The sequence below is a fragment of the Carettochelys insculpta genome, chromosome 3, assembly GCF_033958435.1.
Source record: "Carettochelys insculpta isolate YL-2023 chromosome 3, ASM3395843v1, whole genome shotgun sequence".
Lineage (NCBI taxonomy): Eukaryota > Metazoa > Chordata > Testudines > Carettochelyidae > Carettochelys > Carettochelys insculpta.
The window spans coordinates 167,606,855-167,625,152 of record NC_134139.1 but is presented as its reverse complement, the minus strand read 5'-3'; the positions used below and the strand labels follow the sequence as shown (position 1 = coordinate 167,625,152).

Sequence of the window (18,298 nt, the reverse complement as noted above, 5' to 3'; positions counted from 1 at the left end):
CATTTTCAATTTTCCTCATTTGCATTCCTCTTTCAAAAAAGGAATGCAAGTATAGATGTAGCTTTAGGGTATGTCTACACAGCAGCCTTATTTTAAAATAACACTGCTACACACAAAATTCCTTTTTTGAAATAGCCCTCAGCTATTTTGAAATAGAATATCATAGAAGTATGATGGCTTATTTTGAAATAGGCTCTATTCCCTGTCTACAAGAACCCCTATTTCAAAACAGCAAATAGCTACACCAACTGCTATTGCAAAATAATTTTGAAATAGCAGTTTTGTTGCGTAGATACTACGATAGTTATTTTGACATAATGGGTGTTATTACAAAATAACTATGCTTTGCGGACATATCCCTAGTTTGTCTTTACCTCTTCCGAATATTTAGGAATTGATTTTTCTCTCATGATAGCCTAGAAGCCTAATCCTGGCTACTAACTACATAATAAAGTTGTCAGAGTTAGGGACAGGAATGCATATATTACAAGAAATTTTCCTCCTTCCATGTAAATCAAGGTCAGTGAAGAACAAGCTGCTCCCTATAACCTCCAAAACCCATGCCCATTTGTCAAGTTACAAAAGTTAAAAAGCAAACAAATCAAAATGGGAATTGATCCTCATCCCTTTCCCCCCCAACCCATTGTGGCAGATGTGTAATTTACTCCACCTCTGTTGGCAAAGGGGAAACCTGGACTGAGATCCATGAAAAGCCACTAAGGACAGGAATGGGAAAACATGCATATGAGGTACTATCATTCCTCAGTTTCTTTGTGTGCCCTGAGGGTAGAGTAAGTGTTCAAACCTCCCATAACATTCACGCACACAGTGAGGGTCAACCAAGAACTAGTTACACATAAATAATACCAGTGAAATCTTGCATAAAAGATAGGTCAGGATTTGACCACAAAATATGAAAAACAAAATATTTCAACTTTCAATAATTAGAGGTCAGTTTGTCAAAAGTTTAAAACTAATATCTAAAGAATTCAAAATGTCCAAAAAAAATCTGCATTTCTACATTAAAATAACAGTTCAATTAAGCACAGATAATTTATTTGATCAATAAGGACATCACGGTTATGAAACAGTCATAAAATCCATAAATGCATCTGCAAAACTAGGAAACAAACTGACCATGAAAATTGAGGACAAAGAACCCTCCAGTTGAGAAGTCACTGTGAAATTTGAGAAGAACTTGATAGGTGGAGCTGTAAGCTGTTTCAAGAGCTGTGTTCCCACTGAAAACCCCCAGCTGAGGTGAATTTTGGTCAGGGCCATCCCTAGAGACCAAAGGAAAAGAAGTAGCTTTAGTAAAAATCTATAATTAAAATGTAAATTAAAAATATTTTCTTCTGACAGTGGGCTAAATTTTTGATAAAGCGGGTTAATCCTAACTACTCTGGTTGAGGTTATCTCATTTGCATTCAGTCTATGAAAGCAATGTTGAATACTCTTTCTGATTTCAAATCCTGGTCCTTTGAGACAAGGTTGAGCAAATGCATGGTCACTTTAATTTTTGCACAGGTAACATATTTACTGATTCCCTTTGGAATGCTGGGGTTTTCTGCATTCCTGTTTCTTTTCTGTGTTTCACATATAAATGAATTGTACCTCAGAAAAACAAACCATTTTGTTTGTCTGGAGGACTCTTGAAATCTGCATACCTTTATTGCCTACAAGTCAAATCGTACAAGTCTTTTTTTTTTTTAAATGCCAGTGGTCCTACTGCAATCAGGGGAGCAAGGGTTTGAATGCTGGCACTTTTATTCAACTGCTGTGGAATTATGCTAAGGCATCAGGTGAGAATTCTGAATTTTACAACAGCAGGACACACACACACACACATACATACACTATTCCGCCACTTTTACTTTACATCTCATATTCATTGCAGCACCTCATTACCATCTTTCGAACCTGCTCATTAACTTGCCCCTTTCGAAAGGAAGGGGAATGTGTAGACCCAGCCATTATGTAAAAGTCAGACCAATTCCAATACTTTTTTTACTTTCCCAGTTCTAGAATTTTTTTTTGTTGGATCTCTGTAGGTTACATCTGCTGAACCCAAGCTGAAACAAGAAGCTTTTGTTATGTGTCCTTTAGTGAACTATACTCCAGAAATCATGTGGCTTCTGCCCTTTCACTATCTTTAGATCAGAATATTTGCTCACTTCAGTCTATGATGAGTTCAGTCCTGCTTCTCACAGATAAAAAGCCAGTGCATTAATTCATGTCTTGTCTATCTTAAGCCTATCAAGTTAACCTCCTGACCACAGGCAAATATATTATATATGTAAAACCAGAGTATCCATGAACTATGTTTTAAATGGTGTATAGAATGTTATGTACACAACAAATGTTATCTGTCAAATGTTCAATGCAATGTTCACTGCAGTAGCAGATTTGAAAATTATCCCATCCTACCTTAAATGAATATATATATATATATAATTTTAAATGTTATTTACATACTTACGACAGTTGTTCTTTAAAGTATGTTATATATGTTTGTCATACTGTAGATATGTGTGTGCTTTATGCAGCAGTGCCAGATAATTTTGCCTAGTAGTACCTATGGGATGACGCTACATTCCTCCAAGTTCCTTGTGCTCACACTGAGGATACAAAGGAAAGAGATGATCTACCCGCCTTCAGTTTATTTTCATTAGAACCCAGTGGTGGACTCTGTTGTGCTGAGGAAGGAGGGTGCACTGTATAACAAACATATGCAACACATCCTAAACATCAAGACTTCCAACAAGTTAACTAACCATATTTTCCTTCCTTAAATGTTTGCATATGTCATTACACTCCCAAGCTGTTACCTCAGAAACTAATTTTTGAAGTCTCCTCTAAAGAGGCATGGTAGGACCACCTAGACTTCATCTGCATGTTTCCTTGAAGCAGCAGACCATGAATAATGCCTGCCAGAAGTGTGGATCAACAATTACGCCACTGCTCTTCACATATCTACTGCTGAGATATGTGCCAGAAATGCAGTCAAATTTCTGTTCTTCATGAATGTGTCCATCACAAGGCATTACTCTGTAGCATTGTGATACATCGGCTGATCCCTGTGGGTAGTCAGATTTACAGATGATCTCTTATGTGATCTGATTCTGACACACCAATGAAAGAAGTCTGGAAAGGCTTAGTTTTATCCAGGCCAAAAGCCAATGTGTGACACTGATCATTCATCTCTGTGTGGATGTGGTTTTGAAAAGAAAACTAGGTGTTAAATAGATTGCTTCATGTGAATGTTAGAGAGCACCTTAGGGGGGAAATTAGGGTGCAGTAAAAGCTAGACTTTGACCATGTAGAAAGCTGTGTGAGGTGGATATGCAACCAATTCATTCAGTTCATCTAACTTCCTGACAGAAGTGCTGTCCATTAAAAATTCTGCCTTTGCTGATAGGTCCAGAAAAGAACAAAATACCAATGGCTTATAAGTGAGTGAGGGGTTCATAAGCACAGGTGACATCAGATTCAAGTACCAGGAAAGCACTTGTTCTCTGAACAGCAGAAATAATCTGTCAAGACCTTTCAAGTAACTGTTTGTGATGGGAGGAGTAGAAACAGTTCTGTTCAAAGAATAAAAACTGAAACAGCCACTGGATGAACCCTGAACTGAATGCTAAATTCAACTTGACTTCAAGATAATTCAGAATAGTCTGAATTCTAGACAGTTTGGGAAACTTCCACTTACTCAGGTAACCAACTCTGTAAGAAGGTTTGCTACTATTAAGAAGAATATTCTTAACAGTGGCTGAGCGATGTGCTTTGTCCATACTCAACCACTAATGAACCACGGTGTGAAGTACATCACTTGAGGATCGGGGTGCTTCACTCATCCTCACGGTTGCAGTAGGAGGTCTTTGATCACTGATAACAGCAAAAGATATCTAGAGGTATCAGTATTTGCAAGGAAGATTTTTCTGTCACCACCAGAAAAGTAGCCAGTCTGATTCTCTGGACTTCAAAGATGATTGTCCTGGAGACTAGGATCTTCTATTGCCTCTTTCTGCTGACACAGCTGGGGGAACACTTTGGAAAAGTCTACTAGAGCTTTTGTTAGATGACCAAGAGGGCTCTGACTCAGTCTAAGATCTGCATGCATAAGGACACATTGGTATTACTCCTCCTTCAGCTTATCCACCTTAGTCTTGAAGCTGCAACAGATTGAACACCTGTTTCTCATATTTCCCTCAGGCACCTGAGGCAGTAGAATGAGGCTAATTAAACAGGCATAGTCTTCATGCAGCCCGAGCAAGTTATGAACCATTGGGACCTTGGAATAAGTTCTCTGGGTACATGAAGGGAACTGGAGACACACCAGACTATATACCCACCCCTCAGCCCACCTCCCCCAGGAATAAATCAAAAGGAATAAACTTCAAGCGGTGTATTACCAAAAACCCTAAAAGAAAATGAAATTTGGGAGAACTTTTAACACCTGTAGATTGACTAAGTAGTAGTAGACAGAGACTCTCAGTGCTAGTAAGAAGGAACTGAAGGTGGGGGTAGGGCGTTTCTGCCCTTTAGATCCTTGTTTGCAGCACAACAAACTTGTTGGGTTGGGCTGACTGTATGGGGTACTACTAGGGAAACCAGTGCACAAGGAGCACTATGGCTATGTCCACACTAAGAGAAATCTTCGAAATAGCCAGGCAAATGGCCATTTTGAAGAATACTAATGAGGTGCTGAAATGCATATTCAGGGCCTCATGAGCATGCCAGTCATGGTTCTTCAAAATTGCCACTTTTCTCTCCAGATGGGGGTCCTTTTGAATAAGGAGATTTCAAATATGGCAGGGTCCTTTCAAAAATGACCCATTTGAATGAGCCACACAGGAGTGAAAAGCAGCCCTTTTTTAAGTTTTGTGCCAGTGTAGACACGGCCTACATCATAGTAGACATGCACAAGCATAAAAAAGAACTAAAAAACTGAGGCTAAAAATGGCTTAGATATTTTCCCTTCCTCTACATAATGCATCATGATATTAATATCCATTATTTTTAAATTAACATGGATCCTATATTTTAATTTACTATTTTCACTTTAAAAATCTGATTACCAAGAACAACAACTAAAATTGAACATTATCGTTATCAGCTGCTTTCACCTGAACAGCGACAAAATTGATGAGGTAATATATTTTATTTGATCAACTTCTGTGGGAGTCCAATAGAAGATATTACCCACCTGATTTCTCTAATAACCTGAAACAAATACTATTGTAAGAATGTTGTATTATGGGGAACTGATACAGTCCATTTATGTAGTTAGATAATGTTCTGTTTTTATCTTAATCTTAACCATTCTGCTTTTCTGGAACCTATTCCTTAAGTCACAGCTACAAACTCAGAGTTAAGGACAAATCAACCAGGCATCAGTCATTTTATATTGAAAGGTTATTTACCAAACTGCAATGTAGTCATTCACTGGTTCAGTCTGTAGTAAGGTGAAGTTGATGTAAACTCCATGGCCTTGAGGGACAGAAATAAGCCATGTACAGTCCTTTGAATTTGGATATTCATCTGGAAATCCTGGAGAATAAACTGTACCATTTGGAGAGGTTACATTATAGCCACAAGGAGCTAAAGAGAAAACAAACAGAAAATTACCAGGAGGGATACATTTATTGTTGAAGAGAACAGAATAGAAAAATGGCCCAAAATTTTAAAGAATCTGCCGGATTAAATAATTAAAGTCTTAGTCAGAACAAATTTCCTTGATTGGTTGCTTTTCAGTGATAAGAAGATTTATATTCCTAAAAGAAATAACTTATTCTCAATTACTTTCATATCGGCTGGGTCTACTCTAGCCCAAAACTTCGCAATGGCCATGCAAATGGCCATTTCGAAGTTTACTAATGAAGTGCTAAAATACATATTCAGTGCCTCATTAGAATGCCAGCAGCCGCAGAACTTCGAAATTGACACAGCTCGCCACCATGCGACTCATCCAGACGGAGCTTCTTTTCGAAAGGACCCTGGCAACTTCAAAATCCCCTTATTCCTAACAGCAGATAGGCCATTTGCATGGCCATTTTGAAGTTTTGGGCTAGCGTAGACATAGCCATCATGTTTATTAAAAGTCACCAGAATCTGTTCAAAGTATTGCTTATGCATAGCATTCATTAAATGAGGTTATGATCCATTTTTAAAATCATATTTTTTCTGTTTTACTTAATCAGGAACTCAAGGGAAAAAACACCCACAACATGTATAAATCACCACAAAGTTAAACAAAAAACTCCCCCAGAATGGACCCTTGAATGGAACAAGTACAGAATTCTGAAGTATTATTAAGCACTGTTTATGCTTCCACTACCACCACAAAAACAAATTTAACTCAGTTTTCCATTTTTTCCATTCTTTAATTGTAGTTTGTGTGTTCATTACTTTTTTTCTTTTTTATAAATGAAATGAAGATGCAGTCATAAATTAGCATATAGTTGCACATTAAATTCTAAGTCTAGGTTGTAACCAGGTAGTGTTCTTGACTTCTTAGAAGGCACTGTCTCTTTAGAACCGTGCCCTGTCGTCTGTATCTTGGAAAATGAATGACAATGATTATGAATACAAGGAGAATTTGCCCATTTTATGTGTCAGAATAAAAGATGGAAAGAGTGAGGTTTAATTTCACTTTTTTTTGGGGGTGGTGTTTAGACATATACATAAGAGGCAAATTCTACATATTTCATTTCCAACCTACATATGCATATTCAAACACCTTTATAGATCCTGAGTTTGAATAATACTCTTTCCATTTCAGGAGAGTTGGACACACCTCTTTTCAGAGTCAACCCATTCTAATTTGGAGGTGGGAGGAAGAGGAAGCAATCACAATGTCTGTCTTACTTTTAGTTTGAAAACACTGTGATGTTAGACAAGCTTCAGGACCTGGCCAGTAGAGGAGTACCCTTGGTAGGCTTGCCCAATGTAAAAGGGATTTGGTTAAATTCCCCTGCTTCTGGTTGATTCTTGGGTACCTCAGTAGCTCCCAAGGACAGCTGACAGACTCTGACAGCCATAGGATTGCAGCTACATGTATACAATTGAAACTCAAACCTGCAGCCTTATGGCAAGCATAAATTGCCCATCCACAAAATCTGGTCTGCTGTTTCCATAGTGTTCCCTACCTATGGTAGCTTAAGGAGTTTTAGAAAGTACTGGCACCTTGGCAGCCACAGATGTGGGATCCCCAGATGGCTGGCAGAGGGGGTCTGCCAACCCCACAGCTGGGAGCTGGCTGGTATGGGGAAGCCTAGTGGCAGCTCCAGCTGTGGGAACCCCAGCTGGAGGGCAGGGGTCCCTGGAAGCCCTGGCAGCAGCACCAGTTGTGGGAGCCCCAAAGCATGGGTATGGGTACTTGAGAAGACCAGAGCAGAGGACAGTAGTAGCAAAATATTTTTTAAAATGTATCATAATTATTAAATGAAATATGGTTCTTTGACATTAACTCTGATAAAGGAGATAAAAATCTAATGAAGAATACAGTTTGATAGCACTTGTTATTAATAGTTTTTCAGTTGTAAAACAAAAACACCTCATTAAAAAACCTGCAAAAATTACTAAATGGTTACTCTAAAAACTTATCTACTTAAATATGAGGCTATGTATAGTAAATCTTACATAGCCTTTAATAAAACAGATTATTCACATTCAGCACAAATAAATACACAAATGGCTACCGCCTTTCACAACAACTATTATAACTGACTCAAAATATTCTTCTATCAATAATCTGAAAATAAATTAAAAAAACATATTATTCTACAGGTGAATAATACATATCCACACACACGTTACAGGACTACTGAACAGCTTCAAATGCAAGTCTGCATATAAATCTTACTTGATCATAAGTTGACAATATTATACTCATGTCTTAAAAAACTGTATATACAACATTATGCTAATAAACCATCAATTTGAAATACTAAAATACTATACTGTAAGTTAGGATACCTACTCATTGCTAATGTTTCCCATTTAACTCTCTTTCTTAAAATAGTAACATATAACTTGTTAATAGGTTAGAGGTCAGTTTATTGTGATGAATGCTTTTTATTTTAACCTGTATGAAAAATATGTTTGTGTTTATTATTACATGGATAGCATACAGCATCTTTAACTACTCATTTTCTTGCTTTTCTGGGTTTCTATTTTTCAAGTTATGTGACAGGTAAGTATAGCTTTTTTTAAGTTATAGTAAGTCTATGCTGCAGCAGCGAGCATCCTTTCTAGCCCAGGCAGATAGTCTCATGCTAGCTCAGCTCAGGTTAGAGCACTGATTAGAGCAAAGTGGGAGATGCAGCAGTGGCAGACGCTTCAGCTAACTACCCAAGCCCAGCTTCAAGAAATCAAGTCACAATGTTCACACTGCAACTTTTAATGTGCTAGCTTGAACCAAGCTACCACAAGTCTGATTACATGATCTGACAGGCATGCTCCCAGCTTCAGTGTTGATATCCTCTTAGTAACCTTAACTGTTTTTCAGGGGGAGGAAGTTGCGGGGGGAGTATTCTGCAAAAGGATAAGGTATATTTTCATATTTGTTTTTTTTTCTAATTAATACATTTGAGTTCTTACTCTGTTTATATATCTTCGTAAATCTATTATGTTACATTTCTTGCACTGAAACAGGAGTGCTTTGCTGGATAATTCCCTCAGACTTCTTGTCCTTCATTTATCTAAAAAGGTCATGAAATATCTCTTTGCTATTATGAAATTTAAAGATAAATAGGTAGACATAACAGAACAATAGCAATACTTCTATAACCATCATATACACAAACCCATAATGCACTCAGCATAAAAATAAATATGTTACACACAAAAAAAAGTCTTTTAGGGGACATAGTTAAGCGGGAAAGAGTATAAATGAATATGTCTATATATAAAAGGGTATGTTTGCATATATAACAGAAATGACAAGGTACGTATTTGTTTTTATGTTGAGTTCATCATAACTGGAAACAATATCTGAGAACACTTATTTCTATACTTATTCTAAATTTGTTAAAGCAATGAATATTTGTTGGCAAAACTCAGATCTCTAATTGGAAAATAAATTTGTTTTAGTGTTTATTCTGCTTCCTGCTTGAACAGCAATATCCTCATATCCCCTTGTACCACATATCCAACTGCAAATCTCTCCCTCTTTTTCCCAGCTAGAATTCTAGAATCTGTGAATTTATTGTGTTTCAACTATCTGTACCTCTCTTGTTTGCTGTCATGTGCTTAGGATTTGTTTTTTAATACAGAGTGTCTATAATAAAGGAATTTCTTTCCTAAGATAGTGTTCCTTGCTTTCTTGCTCTATTGTTTCTGAAGGATTGAATAAGAAACTAATGCTCCCATGGGCAGGTTGACTCTGAAGGAATGCATTTAAGCAGCTGAGGGTATTTAAAGAATTAGGGAACTGGTTTCAGGGTCTAAAGTGGCTGGTCTGCGTTTCATTGCCCAAGAAGGATCTTAAGACAAGATCCTGCACGTGGGAGCATGCCTGGGAGACTCAGAGCTAGACATAGCAAACAGCCACTACCCAGACCCAAGGGGATTAGAAGCAAGTGGGTCACATGATTAGACTCTGTGTAATGCACTGGTAACAGACCAGAAGAGAAGACTGGGCCAGGCTGTAACACCCACACCTTCCTTCCCCCTTTTGAACATTAAACACAATAAAAAGCAACAAAAAACATGTAGCTATAAAAAACCCTAAAACAAATTAAAGAAAACTAAATATATTAAGCACAGGCCCACCAACAGCAGGTGCAAAGGGGGCAGTTGTCCCAGGGCTCAACTATTCAAAGGTGCCTGGAGCCCCTGGCTGCTGCCACTAATACCACAGGAGCAGTGCCAATCAGAAATGTGGACTCTTTACATCGCTGCAGGAGTACTGTGCAGTGCATTCCAGATAGCTCTGAGGAATGTGTGGAGGGGTGGCATGGAGTGCTCCAGGAGGCACTGAGGGCTGGCTGCCCCCAGCTCTGCCTATTCCAGCTGAGTCCCTGCGCCTTCCAGAGCATGTAGACTGCCCCCACTCCTTCTCTGACTTTGCTCTGGGTTCCAGCAAGTCTGTCCCCCCATCAGCAACACCACTTAACATGTGGGGGTTTTTTCTCTTATGATTCACTTTCCACTGGTTTGTTCATTTTCTTTCTTTTTTCTCTCTTCCATTACTTTTTGCCATTCTTCTCTCTTCTTCCTCTTTTCCAACCTCTTCCTTTGCCTCATCTTTCTATTCTACCACATTGACTGATGCACTCCAAATTTTCTACCTTTGCCCTGACCTAAGGTGTAGTTCTACCTTTCTCAGAACATTTGCTTCACCTTCCTTGTTTATACTCATCATGATCATTTTCATATCAAAGTCAGCCTTATCCTCTTCTTCCAAACAAAGCCCCATCAAAACTTAAAAATAAAATAAAAATGCATCACTAACATTTTTGCTACCTCACATTGATCACCGTGTTTATATTCCATCACCAGTTTCCCTATCCCTTTATCTGTCTTGTCTTTTTAGACTGGGATTGTCCACGATTTTATATTTGTACACCTAGCACAATGCGGCCTCCTTCACAGTCACTTCCTAGAAACCACTTTGTCGTACAAACAATAAAAAATAATAATGATAAAAAATGATGAATGTCATTCTTTGGAAGTTTAAATATAATGTTATTTAATTTCCTGTTTCCATCTGGATATTTTGTATGTCAAAAGGGAGAAAATATTGGTCATTTTAATTGCTTTGCATTTCTCCAGGCAATTCGTTTACTAATTCTGAAATGTTATTTTAATTGTGTTGTCTCTTTGTAGTTCATTTGCATTCCATGAAAGGTACAATAGTGTACACTTCTCCTGTATGTTTAATTTGACATTGCCATTTATTTTTCAGTAATTTGAGGTAATTTGGGCTAATTATTCTGGAATTATTAGTTGCTGAGTTTTCACAATATTGTATTTGAATGTCAAAATAAAGAACTAGTATAAGCTTCTTATCCTAATATGCTTTCTCTCACATACACATGCATGCACATACCATATATACATATGCAGTCTTACAAAGCAGTTCAGGCATCAAGGCACCACTCAGAAAAAAAAGAAACAAAACATCTTTTGGGGGGCTTTGTCAAAGGCCTTTTTGTCGTTTCACCTTTCAGATGAAAGTTCTACTGCGGAACAATTGCAAAATGTGTGCAGTACACATTCTACGGGGGCTCCAGAGAAAACAGAAGCAGAACTTGAAGGAAAGAATAGAAGCTTCATTGCACAATTTATCAATGATTGCTGAAACTGTCTTTTGTAAGTGCCCTTTCTTTAGTGAAACTGTCCATAACTTCAATGGCAGTAACGTCAAGCCCTTTATGGACACATGAATTTGCTGCTAAGAGAGTTGCAGAATTACAACTGATACTTTGACCAGAATTGCCTGTAATAAAGTTGTCTTTTTTTAGGAAAAGCTACAGTATGTAGATACAAATAAAAACAGTAAGAGCAACATGAGGTCTGACACTGAGATACAACAGTAATTTACCTTCACATCTTGGGAAAAGATAGTTCCAGTTCCTGTTTATCCCATGTTGGCAAGTGAGAACAGCATGACCTATTAAAACGTACCCAGGATAGCACTCAAATGATATTGATTGACCCACACTGTAATCTGAGTTGACTATATATCCATTTAAAAAAGGAGGAGGATCTGGGCAGTTTTGTAACTCGTAAGCTGGAAGGAAACAGAAATGAATATTAAGTTAAAATAGATTATCTCATATTTTTGAGGATAGATTAATACTGGTGCCTAACATCTCCACTAATAAGGGAACTAACATTATGTGTCAATGAGAAAAGAAGCATCCAGCTGAATGATGTGGCAGGAAAAGAAAGGTAGAAGTCAGCCATGGTGGAGGGGTAGAGGCAAAATGCAGGAATGATGACTCTCTCCAAAGGAAAGCAACTAGATAGAACAGCCTATTGGAGAAGTTTGAGGAAGAAGCTCAAGGAACCTGCGTTGAGAGGTTGGCTATAATAATCAATGGAGGGTTTATGTGTTTAAGTGTCCCCAAGCTTTTGAGCGAATCTATCCTCTTTATGTTTCTGTATATGCCAAACATTTGTTCTGGAGTGCATTAGGCATTTGCAGTTACCAAATATGTAATGGAAAGAAATTTCATGGGATGTCTTCTTACTGTTTTAAGTAAGTGCTATATCAAATCTTTTGTTCAAGAATAGGCTAGGTGTGATCAACTGAGTATTTTGAAAGGCTCCATAACTTTTGGTTGTTAATGATTTACAGTGGATAATTACCAATTATGATACTATATTAATACTGCATTTGCTTTTCATTACATTTCTCTGCAACACACACAGTCTACTTTTTGGTATAAATGAATGGATTAATTAGTATTTTGTCCATATTTCTACCAAACTACATAAAGGCATAACATTCTATAATATACAAGATTAAAGAGACACAAACAAATGACCAATTTAATAAATTAATAGTATATGTGCACTCATAACTTAAAAAGAGCATGCAAAACTAAACCATATGCTATCAGTAGAAGCAACAAAATTTCAGACACATGGCTTTCCGTGGCTTTACATAGCAAGTATTCTTAATAAATGAATTGAAAAATATTACATCCCCAAAGTCTGCTTTTCTAATATTTTCAGATATTCACTAAAATAATGTTACTTCAAATATTAGTTACTACAGAACACAAATACACCTACCTTATTCATATACAGGGAAAAAATTGGGTTCACATTCACTAAGCAAAGGTATGTGAACATTAGTAAAAGAAGCACAGCTATCAATAGCAACTGTCTTTAATTATTTTATTGTATTTAATTAATTACAGAGTTAACAAACATGGGCTTTTTTTTTTAAATGTTCAGTCAGATGAGGGTACTTGGCCTCCATAAAAATCAGGCTACATATTTGTTGCCACATTTGAAAATGTTAGTCTGATTCTTTCTTTTTACAGAGTTGCCACATGAGAGCGCTAGCTCATATATAATTCCATCACTCAAAATTTTTGGGCTAATTGTCTTTCAGAAATTCACTGAAGAACCCACATAATTCTGCACAATTTCCTTTGAATATCAATTTGGACCTTGTGAGCTGCTGAAAAAATTTCCTCATGAGTATGGACAATGCTTTACAATTTTGATAATGCCTTACATAGTAATTTAAAACAAATACAAATTTTTAAGGTTCTTGTTAATTTAGAATGGGGTGGGCAATAACCAGCTTGTTGACTGAATGAGGTTCACCAAAGTTAGGTGCTCTTGGGCCGCCAGATGCTTTGTGTCTGCAAGTATGGTCGCTTGAAGCTCCCAGTGACCAGGTATGCTGATTAGTTTAATATGAATGGGAGTTAAATTCCTAAATACAATTGGGGATTGACACCAGTTGTCTAATAAGGCCTAGAAGCTGAGATTTTTCACTCATTTAAAACAAAGTAACTCCAGAACAGACCTTTACCAGTTCAAAGTAGCTTGAGATTTAATGTATGGATTTAAAATAAGTATGAAAGTAAAATAAATGAAAATTTGGTCCACTATAATGCTTCAAAGTGCGAATAAAACAAAAAGCCCATGATATTCTGTGAGAACATGTTTTTAGTTTGATACTTAATTTTCACTGTTATGGTAGTAGAACTAACTACAGTAAACCCTCAAAATGCACCATTTCGAATTGCACCTAACTCGCATTAACACTAGTTAAGTGCACCTCAAAATTCTGCTTCCCCCTGGCCCTGGCTCAACCCCCCAGCCCCACACAGCCTGGGCTCAGCCCCATTCAACACAAGCGAATGGCTCCAGATCACCCCCCACCAAGGCTGTGGCTCCTCCCAGCTGCAACCAAGCCCCAGGGCAGTGGAAGCTTTGGGTGCTTCCAGCCCTGGAGCCCCAGAGCCCTGGGAAAGCAGCAGACATGGGTGCTCCTTGCCCCGGAGTCCCAAGGAAGTGGTAGCCGTGGGTGCTCTGGCCCCAAGCCCTGGGAAAGCAGCAGCTGTGAGCGCTCCTGGCCCCAGAGCCCCAGGAAAGTGGCAGCCACAGGTGCTCACAGATCTGGTTCAACCTCCCCCCTGACTCTTTCCAGCCCTAACCTTGACCCCAGGCTTAACCACCCTGCCCCTCCTCCCACAGACTCAACCACCGCCAAGCTTAACCATCCACAACTGCCCTCCCGAACCCAGGACTTATTGTTCAAAAAGGAGCTCCAGGTGCTCCTGCTGCTTCCCCTGCTGCAGAACATGTGCTCTGCTGGGGTAAAGAGCCTCCCCTGTCTAATGTGAAATTGGGGTTATGCCAGGGTGTGTGGGAACGTAACCCTCGCATAAATCGAGGATCTACTGTACTGTAATTTGAAAAGGAGTTTCTTAGATAGTGAGGTCCAGAAGTCATTAAGATTTTTTCTTGTGGAAAGCACTAATTCTTGTTTTGGGGGGGGAAAAGTAACACAACTCTGTTTTGTCAATGACATTTATCTAAGTAAATTGCTATATGGCACCTTACTCACAGTAAGACTTCCAGATTTTGAACTGTGTTTTCTTAATGACAGAGCATGTTTACACACCTGGTGCTCTCTTGCACAGCAGGCAATTTGACAAAAGTTAGCAGATTCAATAACCCTCTCACATCATCCAGTAAGAGGTGCTGTAATTGCAAAATAGCCCATATTTTGTGCAAACCTTATGTTTGACCATTCACTTGTACCCAGACATCCTATATGGCAATGCAAAATGTTACACCAATATTGTGCTAGTAAGAAATTTCAGCCTTTGAAAAGTTTCTTATTTTTAAGTAAGCTAAATATAATACTGTGGTGGTATATATTTGTTTGACAGCTTTTTCATGTGGGCTGCAAATACACTAGCAAGTTCATTTAAAAGATTTTTCGAAAGAAGGGGGCTCTTCCGAAAGACTCCATGGAGCATCTACACACAGAAAGCATTCTTTCAAAAGTAAATCGAAAGAATGTGGTGCTCCTTTCGAAATCCCCCTTCCTTCCCATTTCAGGAAGAGTGCCCCCTTCAAAAGCTTCTTTGAAAAGAAAATGTGTGTAAACCTTCTTTCCAAAGAACAGTCTTCATTTTCGATCCCTGTCCTGTTATTTTGAAAGAGTGGGGGATGCGTGGATGCTGTCTTTTGAAAGAGCAAATCACTCTTTCAATCCTCTTTTTTGTGCATGGACACACTCTTTTGAAAGTTCTTTCGGAAGAGATCTCTTCTGGTAGAGCTTATTTCGAAAGATCTCTGTAGTGTAGACTTAGCCATGTTGTTTATCTATACCAATTATATTGTTTTCACATACTGGAGTAGCAAACATTTAATGACAACTATTGTTTAAATTTGAATGTAAGTATCTACATTGTAATCATCATCATCACCACCATCATATGTTCATAAGTTTTCCAAAAGGGAAAGGGATATTTTTAGTTTATTAAATTACATACATAATCATTGTTCACACGAACAACCACTCCAAAATATTAATAAGAAATTGTTGATGTCACAGAGTATATGTATGCTAAAAATGAGGAAGAGGATAAAATAGAGAATGAAAATTTTAATTACATAGACAAATTTGCTGTCTATAAATCTCCAGAGCTTGATAAAATACATCCTTGAATATTCAGGGAACTAACTGAGGAGAGACAGGAGCCATATATTGGACTGGAAAAGGACAAATATAGTGCCAACCTACCAAAACAGGAATAAGAACAACCCAGCAAATTACAAACCAGTCAGCTTAACTGAAGTACCTAACAGCTTTCTTTACCAGGAAAACAAGCTTTCTGGCTAGGGGAGAAGTGCTCTATTTAGTATACATTTATTTTACTAAAAGGCAAAAGATTTATACAATCTGAAGAGGAATACTTTTGATACTGTCTCACACAACCTCTTCAAAAACAAAGTAGGGAAATACAACCTAGACAGAGCTACCATTATATGGGTGCATAATTGATTGGGCAACCAGAGAGTAGTTACCAATAGTTCAGTCATGTCGGAAGAGCATACTGAGTGGGTTCCCACAGAGATCAAGTCTGGTTCAGTTTCTTTTCAATATTTTCATCAATGATTCAGATAATGGCATAGAGAGCACACTTACAAATTTTGTGGACAATACTAAGCTGGGAGGGTTGCAAGTACTTTGTAGGGTAGGATTAAAATTCAAAATGATCAAGACAAACTGGAAAAAAACAGCCTGAATCAAATGGGATGAAATTCAATAAAGGCCAATGCAAAGTTCTCCACTTAGGAAGAAGCAATCATTTGCAGCCATACAAAATGGAAACTGTCTGTCTAGTAAAGCCTACTGAAGATAGGGATTTTGGATTCATAAGTTAACATTGTAATACTGGTACAAAACAAAGGAAACAAACATTTTTTATTAGCAGAAATATTGTAAGACAAGACAGAAGAAGTAATTATTCTACTCTGCTCTGTGCTGATGAGGCCTCAACTGAAATATTGTATACATTTCTGAGTGCAACATTTCAGGAAAGATGTAGACCAGTGGGAGAAAGTCTGGAGAAGAGCAATAAAATTGAATAAAGGTTTGGAAAAGGTGACCTCTGAGGGAAGGGGAGACTTAAGGAGAAAATAATAACAGTTTTCAACTACTTAAAAGACTTTTCAGGGAGGAGGGATAAAAAAAATCTCTTTAACCTCTGTGGATAGGACAAGAAGCAATGGACTTAAACTGCACTATTGCAAATTTTAGTTGGGCTTTATGGAAAAGAGCCTAACTGTCAGGATAGTCAAACTGTGGAATAAACTGCTAGGGAGGCTGTGGAATCTCCATTGTTGGAAACTTTTAATAGCAAGTTAAACAAATACCTGTCATAGTCTAAACAATCCTTAGTCCTGTCTTGAGTGCAGGAGACAAAATTTGAGCTATGTCTGCATAGCAGAGATAATTTGTAATACCTGACTATCCTGAAATGGGTACTCTGTGTCTTTAAAATGTGCCTGTTCAGAGTGCCATGTAGACGTAGCCATTAAGACCTCTTGAGTTTCCTTACAGTCCTATAACTCTATGATTCAATATGTTAAAATACTTTGAAGAGAATGTATGATGAATGGAGGAAGAGCACCAATAAACACCATCCTTTTAGATAAATGCCTTCATAAAAATTTCATTAATAATATCTAATATTAAATACAGGGCTTTCTATCTTCAAAGAGCTTTTAAAAATTAGCTAGTAAAACCAAGGCAATTAATTAATCTAATCTAACTATTGTAATTAATATATGCTGAGATTGATTTCATATATTTCAACCAAGATTCAAAGACACATTTCAAATAACATGTGTATATTAGAGACAGTGATTTTTTTAGCATATTTATATTATGAAATAGTTCTATGGGGGGGAACAAACAACAATTTTGCTAAAATGGGACAAAATCACTCAGAGCCACAACATATGTATGACTATGGACAATGTGCAGAACACAAGAATCACACATCTCATCAGGGAAAGTCATGGGTGGCCCAACAGACTGGTTGTTTACCTTGAGTCCACCAGTACAAGTGCCCATAGCTGCCATTAGCTGCAGTGTGCCATTCACAGCCAGTGCAAGCTGTGGGAAGTATAGGCCAGCAAGTCACTTCAGGCCACACTGCATCCTGCAGCTCACATTGGATGGGATTGGTGAATCAGAGCCAATAGGAGCTGTGGGAAGCTCCACCTGCAGATGCAAAGTAAACCTGAATAGTAGCACTCCAGCAATTTAATGTGATGAGCCATGTGCAGCTCCTGGTCTGCCGGTTGTCCGCCACTGAGCTATATATTGCAGATAAGGTAATAGTACCACCCTCGCTACCCCAAACTTCGATTACAGAGATTTTGAATGCCCTATTCTTTCACACAACATCTGCTTTATAATTACATAGTATTGTCAAAAGATAAACTCAATGACTGATTATCCAAGTGTAGTTTATATTAATACTTGTCAATGCTTAAATTGTTAAAAATGGAACAATAAATGGCTACGTCTACACGTGCACGCTACATCGAAATAGCTTATTTCGATGAATAACATCTACACGTCCTCCAGGGCTGGCAACGTCAACGTTGAACGTCGACGTTGGGCAGCACCACATCGAAATAGGCGCTGCGAGGGAACGTCTACACGCCAAAGTAGCACACATCGAAATAAGGGTGCCAGGAACAGCTGCAAACAGGGTCACAGGGCGGACTAGCGCTTCCGGGGCAACAGCTACCGCTCCCTTAAAGGGCCCCTCCCAGACACACACAGCCTGCACAG

At 38.1% G+C, this 18,298-nt stretch overlaps 1 protein-coding gene across 1 annotated transcript in view; it reads right to left on the bottom strand.

Annotated features, from left to right (window-relative positions):
- CSMD1 (CUB and Sushi multiple domains 1) overlaps nt 1–18,298 on the bottom strand; it is a 1,701,396-nt gene that overhangs the window by 195,376 nt on the left and 1,487,722 nt on the right. Inside the window, exons 42-44 of the mRNA XM_074989136.1 lie at nt 11,549–11,737; nt 5,424–5,601; nt 1,138–1,283 (exon numbers count right to left, since the gene is read on the bottom strand). Of these exons, the coding sequence (XP_074845237.1) occupies nt 1,138–1,283; nt 5,424–5,601; nt 11,549–11,737 (513 nt within the window). The remainder of the gene's footprint in view (nt 1–1,137; nt 1,284–5,423; nt 5,602–11,548; nt 11,738–18,298) is intronic.